Below are 21404 nucleotides of genomic sequence, written 5' to 3'. Positions count from 1 at the left end.
AGAGTCTCAGGGAATGTCAAAGCTCTAGTTAAATCTTTAATAAAGTATAAGGATAGTGTTAAAAAAGAGACCTTTTCAAAGATAAGCCGGCGACAGACAAGCTCTTGATATGGTTCCCGTCAAAGGGCAGGAAGCCACTGCCTGTAACCGTGGGCGGACCAACCGATCTGGACAGAGGTTAGCAGCCCGAGGCCCCGGGGATGGGCCCCAGAGGGGCGGGGAGACGCATCTGCTTGCAGTTAGACCCTGGGGACGTCACCGGCGCCAGGCTTGCCACGACACCCACATGCCAACGATTCCCATCCGCTCCAGACTTCTCTCGGTGGCCCAGACTCTGCTCCCGTCTCCCGGTTCGTCCGTGCCGCCACCTGACTGGCATCTCCACCTGAATGTCTGGCGACAATCAGACCTCACCGTCCAAAATCAAGTTCTTGAAATGCCCTTCTAAAACCTGCCCCCGCAGGGTCTTCCCCGCCCCAGCTGGTGGCGTCTCCAGGCTGGCAGCTGGTCAGTCCTGAAACCTCAGGGTCCCTCCTGGCTCCCATCCATGTCCACACCCCCAGCCTGCTGCATTGGCACACCCCACGGCTCCACCCTCAGCGGACGCTGGGACTGGGGTCCCTGTCACGCCCGCCAGCACAACCGCCCCCGACGAAGCCCCCTGTCTGCAGCTCGCACCCCCACCATGGCCTCTGCCCGGTCTCCCCGTGGCTGCCCTCACCCCTCCTGGGTCCAGTCTGAGTTCAGTGCCTGGAGAGAAGCTTGGAGAGCACCGTTCAGATCATATGCCTCTCTGCTCAAGACCCCGGAGTGGCCCATCTCCCGGAGTTAAAAGGAAAATCCTTACAATACCTCTGTGCTCCACCTGGGGTAGGGCTGACCTCTCTATCCTCCCTTTGTGCCTCTCCCTCCCACTCACCCTACTCCAGGCCAGACTCCTCAGAGGTCCAGACATGCTTCTGCCTCAGGGCCCTTGCACTGGCTGCTCCCTCTGCTGGAACACTCGCTGTGCCCCAGAGAACTGTATGTCTCACTCGAATGCAAGGTCTCAGTGAGACCCACCCTGACCACTCTATTTGTGGTCAAGTGCAACTCCTTTCCGTAACAGCTTAGCATCTCATCAGCCCTGCTGGACGTGTCCATTGTTTACAGCACCAACCGCCTTTGAGTGTAACATATAATCCACTGATCACTACTATTTCCATTGTCTATTCCCCTGCCCTCACATTACAGAGGCTAGGTATCTTGGTCTGTTTTATGACTGATATAACTCAAGTGCCTAGAATTCATTATTAAAATGCAATTAATAAAAGGCAAGATTGGGGAAGAAATTTACCCTCAAACTTCTCGATCCGCACAAACCAGCCACTCCCCAGGTCACGGACTGTTACGCTGGGGTCCTGATGAAACTGACTCAGTTGAGTTTCCTACGAGCCTCACAACCCTCATCTCAAAAGACACTTCCACATTCACCACAATAGGGACATAGGCTGAACACGAACTTGGGAACGCCCAGGATCCAGAAGAAGGTGTACTGTCAGGGGAGACGTAACCTGTGAATCCGTGCTGACCGTGATCATCAAATGTCGGTGTCGTCCCATACGCCTTGCTGCTAGCATGGTCTTGTTTCGCACCTTAATCTAAGCTCTCGCAGAAGTCAATAAACATTCGAAGATGCGAACTCTGACTCTCCCTGACCTTCTGTCAAAATGAGTCCCGAAACGGTCCCCGCTGAGCGCGCGGGAACACAGAAGGGAAAAGGCTGGCAGAAGACAGGAAGGGCTCCATCAGAGGAAAGCTTTGTCCCGGCTTCTCAAAACCCAGTGCTACGAGAGCTAGATTTTAGGACACTTTTGTATTCTTCAGGGAGACAGAGAATCAGCACGGGACACCTCACGCCAGTACAGTTATCTTATGTGACTGTAAACCCAATGGAACAGATCTTTATTCATTTCCAACTGGTTAGAGAAGGAGCCTTGAGTGGCAGAAAGATCGCTACTGTTAAGACTGGATAGACAAGATAAGCACCTTCTCTTCTCTACCGATTAGCATTTAACAGGCTGAAGATGACTGTGGAGGTTTTTCGAGCTGTTCTCTGCCAAGCCCTAGGTCTTCCAGTGAGCTCGCTAAGGTTCTGCAGGTGAATGTGGCCAGGCCTTTCCACCAGGGCAGATCTGCTTTGGTCAGCTTTGTGCACTGGGGTCCCACATAAGACTCTATCTCAAGAAATACTTAATAGCTGGCTCTAGACAAACCAAAGAGTCTGCCCGTGACCCAGAGGGAGAGAGCCAAGAAAGAAATGAGAAAAAAACGCTGAAGAAAAACTGGGGGGCAAACCATATGATAAAAATTCCTAAGACCAGGATACAAATAATGATGGTGCTTCTCATCCAGGGAATGATCTGAGCTTTACTGGCTGGAAAGGGAGGACCTGGGTGGCTCAGTCGGTTGGGTGGCTGGCTCAGGTCATGATCTTGGGGTCCTGGGATCAAGCCCCACATCTGCTTGTCCCTCTCCCTCTCCCCCTGCTCATGTACACTCTCTCACTCTAAAATAACTAAGTGGATAAAATCTTTTTGAAAAAGAGACTGGAAACATAGTGTTCTAGACAGGTTTATCTATATCAGAATATATAAGTTATCAAAATTTTCATCCTTTAATAATGACCAAAAAGGGGCACCTGGGTGGCTCAGTGGGTTAAGCCGCTGCCTTCAGCTCAGGTCATGATCTCAGGGTCCTGGGATCGAGTCCCGCATCAGGCTCTCTGCTCAGCACGGAGCCTGCTTCCCTCTCTCTCTGTCTGTCTCTTGGCCTACTTGTGATCTCTGTCTGTCAAATAAATAAATAAAATCATTAAAAAAAAAAATAACCAAAAAAACCCCTAAAACAAAAAACAAGTCTTTATTGTGTAAGCAGAAGGCTATCGAGTTACCCAGCAAGGAATAAGTTCAGTTTGGCCGTGGCCTTAGATCCCACAATATGGAAGCCAGAGGGTCATACAGCAACATCTGCAAGAGCTTGGAAGAGAAAAAGGGGCCTCTTGTCACTGCCCTGTAACAAGGTAACAAGCTCCTGGCATCAGGAACTGTGCAAAGGGCTCAAATAATGAACGTATCACCGGGGGACACTTCCTCAGCAAGGTTACTCCTAAAACTTGAGCTCAGGCACAACCAATGATGGAACGTTGAAGAACTCAAGGCCGAGGAAGTCACAGCTGGAAGGGAGGACAGGAGTATTCCTTAATGCTCATCACTGCTACCATTTTCCAAATGCTCATGGAGTCCAAGTAAGGTGCCAAAATGTGTGTTTGTGTGTGTGTGTGTGTGGTGTGCACGCGCACGCGCGCACATGCGTGCACACACACGTGCTACAGCATCTCATTTAAGTATGGAAAGAAATGTGATTCGTTTTGTAAAGGATATCCCGGTTCTCTCAGTAGTAGCTTTATGCCCATTTCACAGACGAGAAAACCAAGGCTCAGAGGGCTCAAGTCACTTGTCTAGATACACTAGTGAGTAAGTGGCAGAGTTGGAATTCCAAGATGTGACCCAGCAAGTTCCTCAGGTTCCCTCATTTTTTTTGAGTATCTTTGTTCTTTTTTAGGCGTACCTATGTTTTCTCGTTACTCTAAGCGAAACAGAATATATTTGAAATAGAACGCCAACAAATTTTGTTCAATTAAACTAAATCCAGAGACACAAAACAAATTAACCACAGCATGCTAGAACGCATAGGACTGGCAAGGGCATTTTTGGACAGGTGTCCCACAGGGAGAAGGCGGGTAAGGCAACCACCACTGCCAACCTGTACGGAACGCAGAATTTTAAAAGGGCGTTAGAACCAGAGACATCCCGCGCTCCTACAAGCTGCACCCCACAGCAATAACACAAGTTGCAAATAAAGTCGAGGAAGATTTGCATTCTGTCCCCGCGTCCCTCCAAAAAAGGACCCATGTCACGAAGGTCCGCGCTCTTCTTCCAGCCAAGACGGAGTGACTGAGTGACAGGAGTGACTTTCCCTTTGGGCAGGCGGCTGGAGCGTGCAGGGGCAGGACCTCACCTGGAATGTTGTGGATGGTGATGGCCAAGATGAGCAGCGCGATCCTCCTCCAGCTGCCGCTGCCGGGCTGCACCGGGTTCCCTCGAGGAGGCGCCGGGGCGGCAGGGCCCTCAGGAAGGCCAGTGGCCACCGTCTTCTTCCTCTGATAGGCCTCGCCATTCTCGCTCTTGTCTGAGCAAAGAGAGAGGGGCGGGGAGAGAGAGCACTTTGAAAATGTGCACCCTGGTGCTAGGGCAAGCAGCAGCAGGAGGACGCTTTCCACCCTGGGGAGGGGTCTACACCCTAACTTCCTAATGGACCCCGTGTTCTTCTGCTTCTGTCTTCCCTCCCCCTTCCTTTGCTAGCTCACCCACTCACTCAGCAAACGCTCACTGAGTAGACACTCGGTGCCCAGTGTACAGGGACAGGAGAGGATAAAGAAGATGAAACTGGGGGGTGTCCTGGCAATGCTTATTAGGGAGAAACAATACTGAGTGGTGATTAGGAGCTCAGATCCCAGAGCCAGGCTGCCGGGCTCCCGGCTGACTTGTCTACTTATCAGCTGTGTGGCACTAAACTAGCGGTTTACCCTCTCTGTGCCCTAGTTTCGAGAGTCACAAAGCGAGACAATAATGGTACCTACCCCACGGGGTCATGCAAGGATTAAATGAGAAGCGCCAGGCCAGGGCTTAACGGCTACTATGCAGGTGTGGACTGTGGTGGCTGTCACGTGTTCCCTCTCTTCCGCCCCGCAGGTGACTGCTCTCCTAGACACGCCACCTCATGGGAACCCATCCACATGCCAGGCCCGGCCAATCAGATTCCCTCCCCGGGGACTGGGGAACTGGAGTGGGGACAGGCCCGGTGATTCAAGCACGGATTCTCAATCCAAAAGGTCATGTACGGGCAGCCTGATGTCCCACGCAGGAAGGGATCAAGGATGCAGCTTGACAGATGACAGAAGGAAGGAGAAGCAGAGAGGCACGCTGAGACGGGAAATGATGCAGCTGGACGGCCAGCCAGACGGACACACAGACAGGTAACTGGCAGCCTGCGTGTCACAGGACATTCTGACCCCTGTGGGCTGACTATGGTACCCAGCCACTGGATTCACGAGCTAACCTTCCTTCCAAACCTTCCCTTTGACGGGGTATATTTGAAGGGTGTCGTTTCATAGAGCCACATTGCGCCAACTACCTATGGCGTCCCGGGTCCTATCTGCTCATTCCTAACGGAGGCAAATGGCCCGAGTCCGAGGCTGAGCACTCGGCCCGCGGCGGCGCGCAGTGTGGGTACGTCTGCGGGAGCGGCGCAGGAGGGGCAGAGTCTTGAGCAAACGGCAGACACGTGGTGGCAGGAACAGAAAGGAGAGTCTATCCTGAGTGAACACGAGAACCTGAGAGTCATAACGGATGGGACTCCTGACCGTGTCTGCGCGACCCCCATCACGAGCAGGGCAACCATAGCTCCCAGTCTGGGCTCGCCATCCCAGGGAGAGTAGGAGGGTCCCCTTTCATGCTCAAAGTGTCCTGGCTGGGACAATAAACAGTGTGGCTCCTATGACTGCAGGAAACAGCAGAGGCTTGATGGACACTCAGCTGTGTGGGGGGCCCCTGGTCACAGAAGTCCATGGTCATCAACTTGAACGGTAGGAGGGACTCTCCATGGTGCTTCTACTTCCTTTCTTGATAAATTTTCCACAAGCAAAAGAATCCTCATCTCTAAGCTGAAAGTCGCAAAAATGTTTCCCAAAGTCAATTAAGAAGAAAGGGCAACTGGAAGGACTCCTTTGGCCTTGACCGTGGGCCTCTGGCGGGCCTCTCCCTACTGCGTTGCTATAAAGGTAGGGTGGTTTACCTTTCCCTCTCAAGCGCTTCACTTAAAGACCAGATCTCGCTACATAAACTGGATCGGGGCTTTGATGCCTTTGATTCCTTTTCAGAGGAACCCGCCTAAATGAACATTGCTTTCTATTTCCAAAACAGGAAAAGAACAAAAATAAAAACAGAACCAAAACACTTCTTTTGAAGACCAGTTTGTTCCCTCACATCCAGCAGGTCTGCTGGAGGAGGAAGTGAGTGCCCAAGGCAGGCAGACCCTGGCATCCCCACGTCCCGACCCATTTTCTTTTAGAGCTAAACTCTCACGGCGGGGTCTCTGCACCATGCATGTGTTCGTGTGTGTGTGTGTGTGTGTGTGTGTGTGTGTGTACACAAGCATGGGAGTGTCACCTGGTACCTCACATACCACAAATCCTTTGTGCACGTGCGCACACTTGTTTCTTGACACCCACAGGGTGTCAACTTTTACGGTGACAATACTTGACGATTCAGGTCACAGAGGCTGGGCAGAAAACGGAGTAAACCTGTGCAACCTCAAGCCCATGAACACTAAAGATACAAGCAAAGCAGGCCCGAGGGCTGTCCAGGACCTATGCCATATGGTGGTGGAGGCCTCGTGCCTTCCTCCCGGACCAGTCCGAAAGCACCACCAATTCACGGGGCTTCCTCTGAGTACACACACCGGCCCCAGGCTTCCAGGGGGAGTTGATGGGGTGGGGGGCCAGGGTAACGCGACTCTTCCCTTTGGGATTTTACAATTTAAAAGAGAATAGACACGGAAGACAAGGAGAATTCTTTTCAATTCAAGGGCAGAAATGCCTACTTTCTGACAGTCTCTGAAGCAGGAGCTTCTCTTTGTCAGGGTCACAAAAGGATCGGACTCTGACTCTCCCACAGGTAATACACAGAGCAACAGGGATGGGGGCGCGGTTCGAGAATTCCAGCAGCGCACTCCTGCTCGGTAGGAACGATCGAGAAGCGGAAAGAGTTGTTAACGGAGGTAAAACTGCACGCTCTGCCTTGGGGTCCCAGCGTGTGAAAGCTGCTGTTGGCACCTTCCCCAGTGGAACATGGTTGGGGGCTGTGAACACCTCACGTACTTATTCAAGGTCAATAAGCCCCGATTCAGTAACAGCCTCTAATGAGTCTGCAATGAGGAAAATTAGTCCAAATAAATCACTACAGAGAGTACGGACACCTCCTGAGCAAGGCGTCTTCTTGCCTCTCCCGGCAAGAGGAGTTCAACCACCGCATGCCAAGAAGCAGAACCCCAGCATCAGAGGCTAAAGATGACCGCCTCACGGAGGCAACTGCCAAGCCCCAGGTGGGCCACAGGGACCGGACCCTGTGAGATCTGCTGGGAGGGGAAAGGCCTGGGCACTTCTGAAGGAGGATCGGCAAAGAGGAAGGTCATTCGGAAATGGAACAGCCAGTGTCAGCTCAGAAATACAAGATGGCGTCAGTGACATCAACTGATCAGTGGGACTGAGAACTTTTCCTTAATTCTTCCGAGGATTAAGCAGAGCTCATTCCTTCTAAAAAATAAAGAGCCTGAAAAGCTGAGAGCTGGAGTGAACTGGTTCCCGGCCACACAACCTGCCCAGGTGGACTCATACTGGAGTCAAGTCGGGTCTTTGCCCGCAGAGGCAACCTTCCAACCAGGGTCCCGTTGTTGATTTGGGGTGGGGATGGAGTGTTGATCTGCCCCCTCACTCCCCAAGAAGGACAGTGAGAGAAGTCCCTGCCACGAGACTGGGGGCTTGAAATCCCAGATAGTTAGTGTGGAAATGTTCAGGGTGCACAGAGGGTCGGGTGAGCTTGGATCCCATGATCCCAGAGGTGGGAAAGGCTCTGTGGAAATCTCCTGTCTATAGTCATTCCCACTCACAGACAAACCTGAAAAGGATGCAAAACCTTCTTAACGCCTCAGCACTACTATTTCCAAGTGTAAAACAGCTGTAAGTAGAAAACACCAGGCATGGAACACAGGGTTACAATTCTTTCAGGAAGGTAGAAGGAAAGACTACAAAGCTGTCCATTATCAAAAGAGTTTTTTTAGTTTTTTTTTTCTTTTCTTTTCTTTTTTTTTTTTTTTAAATTTAGGCTCTAGCATCTAAGAATCGACACAAAGAAGGGACCCACTGCTGGGGCTTGGCTTGTCGTCCCCCAATTTCATCTTTTCTGGCAAGGCACGGCATTGCTGCATTTGAGGACCACAGGGGCACAGAGAGATCTGTCCAAGGCTCATTCCTCCTGCTGAATCACAGAGTGAACTTAGGTGACATGTTCACATAATCACGCGTGTGATTCTCATCCCAGCACATCGTATCACAGGGCAAAGCTGTCTGGCAGGCCATCTTGAACCCAGCTGCCTGAGGACACCCCATCCTCCTCGGGTCTGACTTCCTTCCCAGTGAAGCAGAAAGTGCTGAAGCCTCTAGATCAGTGGCTCTGAACCACTGGGCATCAGCACCCACTCTGGAAAGTATGGTGGAAGCTATGATCCTCTCTCCAAAAAAAATATATTTCTTTTGAAAAAATTTTTGAATCCTTATGGATTCAAGGACCTCAGACTGAGAACACCATGTAAGATAAAAGTTATGGGGCACCTGGGTGGCTCAGTGGGTTAAAGCCTCTGCCTTCGGCTCAGGTCATGATCCCAGGGTCCTGGGATCAAACCCCACATCAGGCTCTCTGCTCTGCAGGGAGCCTGCTTCCTCCTCTCTCTCTCTCTGCCTACTTGTGATCTCTATCTGTCAAATAAATAAATAAAATATTCAAAAAAAAAAGATGAAAGTTATGTTAACCTCTATTTTCATACCCCATGAGCTCAGTCCCCCCAGGGACACAGGATATTGTCCTAATGATGTAACCGGCCAAATCTAATAGGGCCCAATGATGGAACCTCAGTCCCCAGTGAATGCCACAACATTAATTAACAGATCACCAGCCATGAGAGCTTTAAAAATATCCCCAAGACATCAATAGAAATGATCTAGTTGAATGAGCACAAATAGGCAACTCCTCATCGAATAAGAACAGAAAACTTCAAACCTCTGGAGAAACACCTTCTTTCTAAACCCCATTTATAAACCATAAAATGAAGAGTCGTCAGCAATCCGTACTCACTATGTACTAGATATGCACAAGCAGGATCGAAAGACTGATCTGGAGCAGGAAGAGAGGAGGATCTATTTACATCTATTTTCTCTTCTTTCTTGTTTCCCAGAGAATCAGAATGATTTGGGGGAAAGAAATCCAATTATCATCATGAGTGTGACAAAGACTGTGAAGTATTTGGTTCTGTTTATATAATCATTTATGGAATTAGCATGACTTCCGTTATGTAATTAGTGCTGAATCTGAACATGAGATAATGACTCAAAATGAGTTAGCATCAGCCTTGGCACGTAGAGAAATCAAGGCCCATGGAGCCCCATCTTGACAGTCCCATGGAAATTTAAGAGCCCAGTGGTTCTCCCAGTCTTGGCAGATGACCCTTCAGCTCAAAGACATCCAAGACTAAAGACTATGACTATCTCTAAACCTACCCACTTGCATACTGTTTCCCTTTTGTAAAGCTGTAAACATAACTCCTTTAAAGAAAAAGTCCCTAATATCCCTACCACAATGACTATCGCTTGTTTCCACCCTTTGTCCAGTTCATGCACATTCACATTTTACAGATTTGCAGTCAGTGCAAATGGTGAGGAGAAGACCTGCAGCATGACACACTGCCTGCCATGAGATGTGGCTCTGTCAGCTATGGGATGTGACTCTGTGAACCACAGGATGTGGCTCTGCCAATTACAGGATCGTGGCTGCCAACCATGGGATCCTGGCTCTCCCAAGATGGGACTGTGGCTCTGTTAACTATGGGGTCATGGGTCTGCCAACCACGGGATGGTGGCTCTGTCAACCACAGGATGTGGCTCTGTCAACCATGGGATCATGGCTCTGCCAACATGGGATTATGGCTCTGTCAACTATAGGATGTGGCTCTGTCAATCACAGGATCATGGCTCTGCCAACCATGAGATCGTGACTCAGCCAATCATGGGATCATGGCTCTGTCAACCACAGGATGCAGCTCTGTCAATCATGGGACGCAGCTCTATCAGCCACAGGATGTGGCTCTGTCAACCGTAAGATCATGGCTCTGCCAACATGGGATTGTAGCTCTGTCAACCACAGGCTGATGGTTCTGTCAAGTATTAGCCATAAGGCTTCAAGGAAATGCTGTCTCTGTGTATCATTGCCTTTGTACTAAAATGGGTTTAATAATCACATCTTCCTAGTAAGGTTGTTAAGAGAACTAAAATACAGGTAAAGTGCTTGCGCACAGTGCCTCGCACATGGAAAGCACAATGAAGTTTAGCGATTCCTACTGATGACACACATTAACGTACAGTTTCATATTCCACTTGTTTCACATAAAACTACAGAAATATCTCCTACATTCCTCAGCCTTTGTGGCTTTAGTGTTTAATGCCTTGAGGGAATTTTGCTTAGTTCTGAGCCCATCATCTGCAAAACCATTCCTTTCTATTCAAGGTGGAATGGGCACTCTTTTCCAGATACTAAAAGATGCAGTGCCCCGTCCTGCCACAGAGGGGCATACTCTTTCTGCTCCCGCCCGCCCAGAATGGGCACCCACCCAGGGAATGTACCTTCTTGACCTCAGGCACTAAATGTTTTATGGCTTCATGATTCATATGGACCATGGGAGCATCGGGCTGACCTATCCCAGGACACACATCCCAGCATGTGAGGAAAAGTTCCTATTGCTGACGGGTAATTTCTGTGCAACAACCCTTCCGTCTTCCACGTGCTTGCTTGTAACTCTCTGCTGGCCAAGAACCGGTTTGCTAAAACTGAACCACGGCGGAGATGCCTCATTTGCATTTTACAAATGCAAACGCAGGCCCACGCCTTTGAAGGTAAAACATGAAAATTCCCTTCATGGATCCATAGCTCCCCTCTCCCTTCCACTATCTGTTCAAAATGATTTAGACTTCAAGTTCCCAGAGAGAGAGGTGTTTGTTGAAAATGGTAAGAAAATTTAATTCTTGGTTTTTGATGTTCTCGGGGAGGGGCAGGTCTTGGTGGTTTAAGGGAGAAAAAGGATGTCTGAGTGGGTCATTTTGACTCTTGGACGTTTTTTCCTCAAATGCCGTCTTTAGAACCCACGGGCACTTGCCGTGGGACTCAGCTGTCAGGAAGTGGGAGGGTCTGAGTGCTGGAGGCTAGCGGTAGGGTACAGTCTCCCGCTCCATGCAAACTGGGCAGCAGAGGGGATGCTCGTGGTGCCTTTCCCCCGGGGAGAAGCTCCTTAGCCTCCCTGAGCCCTACCAGGCTATTCACCTGTAGGTCCTCCAAAAGCCCTTGGAAATGCCAGCATATATGCTGCTAATGCGAAGTCCTGGCAGAAAGCCAACAGCACGCCATTCATTTAAGTGTTGCCCATTTAATAAGTCTGATGGGCTTCAGTAGTCAAGGCAGGGCTGGCCAGCCATTCAACCCCCTCAACCACTGCAGTAACCCCCGAATGCAGTAACTCCCGCCGGTAACCCCACTCGGACTACAAAGATGTAAGTGCATATCAAAGCAACCTTGGAAACCCTGAAAATATACAGAAGCAAATTTAAATCGCACATAATCACATCACCTAAAAATACCTATATATCTGAGTTTGGTGTATTTCCTTCAATGCCTTTTTTGTACGTTTTTCACTTAACGGAGATATCCTATTATACAGCCATAGACTGCTTTCTGTTCTGGCTAAACATAACATAAGCATTTCCCCTCTGTGACGGGAAACTCTAACAGGCATTTCAAGCAATACACATTATTATTTACATTCTCATACTATTGGGCATTTAGGCTATTTCTAATCGTATTTCTATAAATATCACTGCAAAACCTTTTACCTGTATAAACAATGAGAAATTTGAACAAAATTCCCAGAAGTTGAAGTGCTGATCAGAGGGCCGTGATACATTTGGCTAATTAGTTTCCAGAAAGGCCATGCCATTTCTACTCCTGTGAAGCAGAGTCTGCAAGTTCTCCTCCTGGCATTTCTTGGTCAGCATGGGTCTTTTGCCTTTAAAAATAAATGTACTCCTTTATGAAGGAAATGACATTTCCCTTAGTTTGTGTTTCTTTGGCTACAGGTGAGGTTGAACATTTTTCAAAGTTTCAGGAATATTTCTTTCCTCCTTTGTGCAAGGTCCTCTGTCTAAACGAGCCTTCTCTAATGATACACCATTAGCTAACTCCTCACCGCCATGGGTAATTTTCCAGTGATCCATGCTTGCCCACCAATGGCCAGTGAGAGCAGCAGGAATTCTCACACGCTGGATACATCTCACACAGATGTCTCCACCTGGCCAACTTGGGGCTCTAGCCTCCATTTTATTTATTTTTTTAAGACTTATTTATTTGAGAGAGAGAGAGCGCGCACATGCAAGCATGAGCGGCCGGAGGGGGAGAGGGAGAGAGAGAATCCTCCAGCAGACTCTCCACTCGGCACAGAGCCTGACGTGGGCCTCAATCCCATGACCCTGAGGGTATGACCTGAGCCAAAAACAAGAGCTGGCTGCTTAACCAACTGAGCCACCCAGGCGCCCCTCTAGCCTCCATTTTAAAAGTTCCTCTTTGACATTCCTTAACATTCCTTAAGACAGCATAGTGCCTTAAAAAAAAAAAAAGTGTGCTGGGGAGGGTCATCCGTTCTATATATGCCACTAGCTGGTATGGCCTGAAAGCTACTTTTCTCTCTCAATATCGAAACTCTACGTTTTTCAAAAGCAGGGTATGTGAGAGGTTCTCTTGCTTCTCTAGTCTTCTTTCCACGCAACAACCGGGGATTCTTGTAAGCAACACAACAGTCCTATAAACATTATATATATGGTGAGACGAATCTAGTGTGGACGGGATCCTTGCGAGGGCTTCCAGATTCAGCAAACTGCTCAGCTATACTGGAGTTTCAGATAAAATGAAACTTTCATTTTAGTAAAAGTATATCCCAAATATTGCCTGGTGTATACTTATGCTAGAAAGTATTCTTCGCTTGGAATGAAAACTTAACTGGATACTTGTATTTTATCAGACAGTCCTACTTGTGCCCATTCAGGGTCTGAGTTCCAGGGTGGGAAGACTCTGCACTGAGTCACTGCACTACTCTGAAAGCGGCCACACACTCCGTTCTGCATGAAGGTACTGCATGGCTTGTGTATAAGCCGGAGCAGGAAAAGATGCCACTAGAGATGAAGGGAACTTCAATGGAAGATAATGGAGGCATTTATTAGGCTTAGCTACTAATCTTTGAGCAGAGAAGCACCTGGAGTTTCAGAAATAGGAGGCAAAACCTATTTACAATCTCTGTAACTAGAATAGATATCTCCATTCATCATTCTAAAGATCACCAGCCACACGGTTATCAGAGGGTCAGATGCTGCCCGGGTAAGGAGGCTGACTTGATTGCCTTGTCCTATCCGTCCATAGTTCCCAGGCACTGAAAGCAATCCACGCCTTACCCATGACGTTTGCAACTGGGCCAGCAACTGCTTAGTGACAACGCAGACCCAAACAGATCTGCATAACTGGTAAAAATGAAATATACATCAGAAGAAGAGATGGGTTCACTCTTAGCGAAAGATTTCTCATCCATTAAGCAGACTACCTCCTAAAACACTGCCTGTTCCAGATGTCTAACTAAGGTAACAATTTCTTTCTTTTTTTTTTTTTAAAGATTTTATTTACTTATTTGACAGACAGATCACAAGTAGGCAGAGAGGCAGGCAGAGAGAGAGGGGGAAGCAGGCTCCCTGCTGAGCAGAGAGCCTGATGCGGGGCTCGATCCCAGGACCCTGAGATCATGACCTGAGCTGAAAGCAGAGGCTTTAACCCTCTGAGCCACCCAGGTGCCCCTAAGGTAATAATTTCTACTCTTGGGCAAGGGAGCCGAAACACCCAGTAAGACTGAAACGGCCACCTACCCGGTCAGCGCTTCTGCTGGGAAGGCACAGAGGACCAGTGAATCAACAGGAACTCCTTCCTGATGAATGGACTGGGGTCTAAGAATAAATCCCAGGTGGGCTCCAGAGCCATGTCTCGCCCACGCTTAGTTCACCCTGCACTTGTGTGTTCAGCACGAATGCCCTATGGGAAAGGAGGTCATCAAAGGCTTCGGGGGAGCGCACCAGCAAAAGACATTTGCTGTCAAAAAGTCCCAGCCCATCAGAGAGAGAGAAAGGGCATCCTGCAGAACACCAGTGCTTAGAAGAGCTTCGCCAAGGACTCTCAGCCGACTCCAAAAAGATGGGAGCCGTGCACTTGACTTACCTGGTTGACGACGATCAGGTCAGGGAGGGGGCGTCCAGCAGAACAGCACCCACTTCATGGCTCCCGTCCAACAGCTAACATTAACTTTATAGTCTCTTGGCTTACTTTCCCCTTTGAGGTAATACTGTTCTGCCATCCCTTCTGGTTCTGAGAATAAAGATTAACAGCCTAGACCACTGTATCTCCTAGTGTGGAGTAAACACCATCCATTGCTGGGTCACAGTGAGAACTTACAAAACCCAGCTTCTGGAGCCCATGCTAGAGCTGCTGCGTTAGAACCTGTGGGAGAGGCGCCCAGGAACCTGCCCCTGCTGTCTGCCCTCCCCTCCCCTCACCCCCAGGGTAATTCTGATATAGAATGAATTTTGAAAATTAATGTTTGAGACCACAAAAGTACTACTTAATCCAGGTACTTCCTCAGTCTCTAAATTCGTGTCAGTCCAAATATTACCACCCAGTTAGAGATCTCGAGGTCATACACAGGGATATGCCTGATCCTTAGTTCTCTCTGGGCACCTAAGAAGACAGGACATTGCCAAACACACACTGGGGAAGGCAAAGCAATTTAGGACTAGAAGGTGAAAAGTCATTGCATTGTCTTGATAGAAACCATCACTTCCTTATCAAATGAAAATCCTTTTTTTTTTTTTTTAAGAGGATATGGACCATCATAAGGAAAGACAACCACCAGAAGAAGAAATGAGAGAAAAATCAATTCCCCAAAACCAAGGTATCCTCTCATCTTCCGTGGGTCTCTGCAGGGTTTCCGTCTACATAAACCCTCTCTCTATTTCTGCCTCCCAGTAGATCTCTTGTCCTCGGAGCCAGTCACGAGGAATCAAACCCAACACCAGCAGGGAGCAGCGTCAGCTGCTACAGCCAGAGAGGGCATGCACGGCCGGCGCTCTCACACAGCACCACCGTCTGCAAATGACTAGAGGAATCGAAATCTTCCTTTTGTCCCAGGCCACGTAACTTAAAGTAAAATGAGGTGCTGGAAAGGTTCAGGTGTAACTCAAACTGCAAAAACATTTCTCAGCTTGAGGGGATTTTCTGGCTTTTCAGGATACAACGGGTGAGCCTGGAACATAGGGGTAATTGCTGGAGACAACAAAGAAAGGAAAAGATAAGCACCAGTCTGAAGTTTTAGGGTTTGTTCTTTGTCTTTGTTACAAGAAGGACAGAGAGCTGAGACTTCACCTGGGTGCTGGGGAGAAGCAAAGTCCACGTCCACGTTCAGCAGGGACAGTCTATCGGGCACAGTGAAGGACAACAGAAGCCAAGTCAATCCCCGGCAGTGCGCTGGGGGCCTCGTGGAACACCACAGAACCCACCCTGGAACCCCGACAAAGCCAAAGGAGACCATGTCCAAAATGCCAGCATACACCCGCGTGGCAGCATCTCTGTCCTCCGTGCTGGACGCCAAATGCCCCTGACACTGAATGTGGGCCGCTTCTGCTGCAGTGACTTTGCTAGCAGGTGCATCCAACTGGCCAAGCCACGGTCAGCACTAGCTCCAAGGGAGGCTGGAAGTCCAACTTCTATCCTGATAGCCAGGCTCTGTCTTCCACCAGGATGCCCGAGATGGGGGGAAGGGAGAGTCTCCAACATAGTCAAGGAGCTCAGAAGCGAAGCTGCTAGACGGGGAGAAGGAGGGAGAGAGGGAAGGAAGGAAGGAGTAGGGAAGACTACCATATGGGAGCTCTACGCCTGTTCTTGGACATCCATGTCTCTGACACGCTGGCCTTTATTAAGTTTGCACCAGGTTTCCTGCTTTCTTTAGAAAGCCACAATTAAGTGAATTAAACCATAACATAGCATTCTCAGGTCAGCTCTTTCTCCAATTTTATATATACAACCCTACACAGGTTTCAACCTCTACGAGTGTCAGCTTCTTCCAACTGCAAATGAGCAGACTTCAGGGCCCCTTCCAGATCCTCTGCTCTGCCACAACTGGCCTACTTGATCAGTCATCCAGAGTGAGGAGGAGAGAGAAGCTATTTCCATCACCGGTGTTCACTGAGCTCTGTTCCAGCTCAAGAAATTCCCCACGATGAGCTTCAGGGACAGCACGTTCCAACTGCTCATAAAGTAAGAACGTCCACCACACAGGGAGCAAATTCATTGCCCAGAGGAACTGATATCTCTCTGTGCCCTAAAATGAAAAGCATTATTTTCCCTCTGAATGTATTAAAATATTTTCTGACAATACAAGAACTCCCCATACGTTACAGGAAATACAGAATATATGGATAAGGGCAGAAGAAAACTTAAAAAAAAAAAAAGAGAGAGAGAGAGAGAGAAACCTTCACTATGCAGAGGGGACCACCTACAAAAAACTCCTGACAATCTTGTTTCTACTTCTACTGTATCTGTAGAGACGCGCACACACACGTTAGGTGGACCATATGGTCCTGAAATGTGACTTCACACAGCAGTCAAGTGTGAACACAGTCCAGATCACACCGTAGTCTCCCATGTCAATGGCGCTCAACCAAATGTCCATGACCTGCCAGAGGTCAGGACGGGAACAATGCAGAAGTTTTAGCAGCCAAACCTATAATTTAGGTTATATTGAACCTAAGAATATAGACTCAAGATTTGTTTCTCCTAATGAGAAGAGATGCGTGGATTGTCCAAATCATTTCAGAGTCTGGCACAACCAGTTACCTCCCATGGCTCCAGTGGGCTTTGGCATTAAGAGTAATAAAAGCAAGCTGGGAAGGAATTCCAAACGGGCACTTTACAATTGGCTAAATGTTGGTTGAACTTATAAGGGCCAATATTTGTTGTTCTGAGACTTCTGTGATATAAATATTATTTTCAGGGTGGCTTCTAAGCCCTTCCTTCTTCGGGCTCAATGTGAATGCTGTATTAGAGAGAATATGTGTACGGTGGGGTAGAGGTGAGGGTAGGGGGTGGGGAGGAGGCTGGTGGGGGGATGAGGTGGGGTGGGGTGTGAGGGTAGGGGGTGGGGAGGAGGTGAGAATGGGGGTGAGGGTAGGGGGTGGAGGTGGGGAGGAGGCTGGTGGGGAAGGGTCTTCTGCAGCCTGATTTCCATGATACTTAGCCATTTTTCAGGGCATCACTTGTTTGCTGTCTGTGTGCAGGTCCACGACCTCTTGGGTCTGTGAGCACTGGGAGGGCGTGAGTACATCTGCTCATAGTTGTACCTCCAGTGCCAAGAATAGTGCCTGGCACAGAGAGGTACTTAAGTATTTGTGGAATGGAAAACGAAAGCCAACAGCGCTCTTTCCCAGGAAAGTGTCCACACACATCTACATAGACATTTTGTACATATTTTCAGAGAGTTTATGCTTTTATTTAAGGTTAAGACCCTCATTCTGCAGCATCCTACCCACTGACAGACCAACATTAATTGATCCAAATGCCTATTTTATAGCCATACTTCTTGAGGGTCAACTAACTTTTTTGGTAAAAGTCCAGATAATAAGTATTTTGGACTTTGTGGGTCATACCGTCTTTCTGGAAAACTACTCAGGTCTGTCGTTGTAGCACCAAAGGGGGCCAGAGTCAACACGGAAATGAGTTTGTGTGTCTGTGTTCCAACAAAACTCCTTTTACAAAAACTGGTAGCAGCCCACATCGGGCCTACAGGCCGTCCTCTGCCAGCTCCTGATAGAGACTATTCAAAGCAGGATTTTAAAGATTTCTTTAAAAATCTTTAAAAAAAAAAAAAAAAAAAAAAAAAAAGATTCGTATCTCTTGGTCCTTGGTGACCCTCATGAGAATTATTCCAAAGCCTTTCTGTTCCTCAAGGAAGTTAATTACCTGGGTCCACCCAGCAGCCGGTGTGGATAATCCAGCTCCATGTGAGTCACCACGGATGTCACTGGTCAGTTTGACTAACGGAAGAAGGGTCTAGAGAGTGGCCACCATGACAGAATGCTGTGTTCTAAGGAAAAGACACCCTTGTGGTGCCTAGGCCATGGTTTGCTTGACATCGCTAAGGGCTGTCTATCCTCTCCCCCAATACTCCGAGCTTTGTGGGGCCCATCCAAACTGGCCAGGGCTTGGTAAACCAAGGGACAAGCCCGAGACCAGCACACCTGCATTTCTAGGAAACAGTGTGCAATGAGTGGAACCAGACAAACCTCACTGTGAACGTTTTCTGGCTTATTAGTAGAGGTGCCCACGAACAGAACACCTCATCCCTACCAGGGGACAAAGAAAACAAAGAGGAGGGAGGAGCAGTTCCAGGAACGGTAGAGAACCACCTAAAAAAAGGATAATCTAACCCTCAAAGGCTTATGTAATCACCGACCCCACCATGACACACGGCCGCCCCAGATGACCCCAGGACTTTGCCTCATGACCTCCTCTCCTTCCCCAATTCAAGTTCAACTGTCACTAAGTGCCTATTCTGCAACTTGCAAGAACTTACATGTGTAGCCACATGGAGAACTTATCTTTAACCCTAGAAGCAACCCTATGAGATAGGTTCTTTCAAATCCTATGTTACAGGTACAGAATAGGTTAGCTCGGTGATCTACCCCAACATTCTCCCTTTCCACTAGCCACTATTCCGGGCTCTGCCTTCTTCATAGAACTGACCCTTCTACCCTGTGCTGGGTGGGGTATAGAACGCTTCTTTCCCACTCCTGTTTCCCTGAGGAGGGACTTTCCCCTAAATACTCCTAGTCTTTTGTCCTACCCTTCACACCTTCCTGTGGAGACACAGTGAATTTCTTGCGAGATGAATACATCCACCCAGCCTCACCCCCTTGCCCCGAGTGCCACAGTGCCCCACTTCTGGTCTAGGCCTCCATGCAACATGGTGCACAGGGTCCCCTAGTAGGTCTGCAAGCTGGTGGGCAAATCGGCCCAATTCTGTAGGCCACCATCACAAACCCCACTCTGATGCATATCAAAGCCACTGCCTCTAACCCAATCTTCGCTGGCAATGAGGGTAGAATTTTTATTGCCCTCTGGCTCCCTTGCATCTGAAAGTGGATACAGAGTTCAGCCGGCAAAGACCGGGCTGGGTTCAGCACGAGGCCTCTCCAAACCCAGCTGCTGACTGTAAGCCTGATCTAGTCTGTGGGACAAGGTGGTCAGCTCAGCGGCTGACCCGTGTGACTCAAGCCCGCCCACTGGAGTCCTTGGGCTATGGACATTGTGCCATGGACACTGGCCCATGGGCTGAAGCCCAGTCACGCGAGGAAACACACCCACTGGAGAGGCCACCTCAATGGTGTGACCTCGCTGCTCAGAGCCCGAGGCCTGTTGCTGCTGGCCCCCCTAACCCAACTCTGAGAGCTTTCAGGATCTCTCCCCAAGTTGATCTGACTCCAGCTGGTTGAGCTGATTCCTGTCACCAGAAGCCAAAAAAAAAATGGTCTGACTAAAACAGGAAGCCTTCAGCTGGCGAGTGACCCAGAGGATGACCCCGCTGGCAAGTAGCGGGACAGACAGTCCAACCCTGAGCTCCTGACTGTGTGTTTGCGGCTGGTTCCACCCGTCCCTCTGGTACCTGCTGTCTCCTCCGGCAGAGCCTCCACCTCCCCAAGATGCCCAAGGGCCCTCAGCCTACTAACTCTCCAAAGCATCTGGGGCACGAGAGCTCCTGCTACCACACAGCCGCCGCAGGACCCGCTGACCACCACGCCCGCTGTGGCTTGGGGTTCCCTGTGCTCACTCCCAAGCGAGGACAGGGAGAGGCTTTAGGGAGGTGACACCTGCTCCAGGAGCCCTGCTGCCGGAAAGGTCTCCTGAAAGGACCGGAATGATACTTCTGAACACAGGTCTCAAGTGGCAATCATCTGAAAATTTGTTAAAAACCCAGATTCCCAGCTTCGGCCATAGACCCAGCGGGTCCACACCGCTCGGGAGGAGGCTACCCGTGGGCATCTCTGAAGGCCCCCGGGTGGGGGCAGATGCAGCCCCCAGGGTCCCTGGGGACCAGCCTGAGAACCACTGGGTCACTTAACATCCTTGCCTTTCCCCAGCATTGGGCTTGGGAAGGCCTACTTCATCAGCCCTGCTGCTGCCAGGTCCCCTTCTGAGACCACCCTCCCCACAGTGCTCTGGACACCCTCCATTCTTCAGGCTCCTTGTATCTTCCTAGCCTTGCTTATTGCCAGTCTCTGCCAGCACCCTGCGATTCCAAAGCCACGGGCCAGCTGCAGGGGACTTAGCTCTGTAAACTTCGCCCCGTGCTGCCCAACAGAACAGATACTTGAAGGCCAAGAGGGCTCGAACTTGGCCTGCCAGCTCAGACGGAGGTCCACCTTCTCACCCAGTGCTTGCTGCCCGTGCAAATCCCCAGTTGCCCACGTGGTCTTCTGGCCATGAGTTCTGAATATGTTAACCACTCTGCCCCTGAAAGCAGCCAGTCTTCTCAGCCCAGGTCTTTGGCCTCCCACATTTCAACCCAGTGCAAAAGCCTAGCCAGAGATGAGCAGGTTCGGGAAGGGAAGAGCCCAGAGAAGCTGAGGAGGCCAGTGTGCACCAGTAAGCACACTGCCCTCCATGCCTTCCTCTCCTTGGCCTCGAGAAAGCCCCCCCTCGCCAAGACTGAAGCCTTCCAGACGCTGATCAGGTTCACGGAAAGCCACGTGAAGGACAGCAAAGGTTAATCCGGAGGTGGGACCGTGGATGGGTTGTGTCTCAGTGGACGAGCTTACGGACCAAGAAGATGTCCCAGCAAATGAAAGGTGGGAGCCAACGGTACAGCACCCCCCAGGGATCAGCACAGTCAGTCTCTTTTCTGGGGGACAGGATGCTCTGGTGACAAAGTATATTTGGCCACAGAACCTGCAGTGGGTAGGAGCACCTGTATTCTTACACAAAGAGAAAAGCCTCTGTGGTTGCTGCAGCCTACAGACCAGAAAAGAGAAGCCCCGTCAAGGGCAGTCATAGGTTGGGTGGGCTGATTTCCAGTCGGCCTGGGCTGAGAAATAAAGAGCGATTAGCACATCAGGGAGATGTGAATAATTTACACATCACGGAAATGCGGCTACATGCTTGCCTCTGAAAGTTTGTTTTCTTAATTAGCTCACTACTTCCCCCAGCAGTATCCTCAGGCTATTAATCTGTTCCCGAAACGTTTCAGATAGAGTACAAAGGTAAACTTCAGCAAAGCCCCCTATCATTAAGAAAAAGACAGCTCTAGGGACATCTGGGTGGCTCCGTGGGTTAGGGGTCTGCCTTAGCTTA

At 49.5% G+C, this 21404-nt stretch overlaps 1 protein-coding gene across 12 annotated transcripts in view; it reads right to left on the bottom strand.

Annotated features, from left to right (window-relative positions):
* SLC39A11 (solute carrier family 39 member 11) overlaps positions 1–21404 on the bottom strand; it is a 320940-nt gene that overhangs the window by 127213 nt on the left and 172323 nt on the right. For all 12 annotated transcript variants that reach the window (XM_004749059.2, XM_004749060.2, XM_045085986.1 and 9 more), the window contains one exon: positions 4060–4230. In XM_004749059.2, coding sequence (XP_004749116.1) covers positions 4060–4230 — 171 coding nt within the window. The remainder of the gene's footprint in view (positions 1–4059; positions 4231–21404) is intronic.

Source organism: Mustela putorius, unplaced genomic scaffold (genome assembly GCF_011764305.1).
Source record: "Mustela putorius furo isolate JIRA1106 unplaced genomic scaffold, ASM1176430v1.1 tig00000873_pilon_pilon_pilon, whole genome shotgun sequence".
Lineage (NCBI taxonomy): Eukaryota > Metazoa > Chordata > Mammalia > Carnivora > Mustelidae > Mustela > Mustela putorius.
The sequence above is the reverse complement of the archived record's forward strand: the minus strand, read 5'-3'. Positions and strand labels throughout refer to the sequence as shown.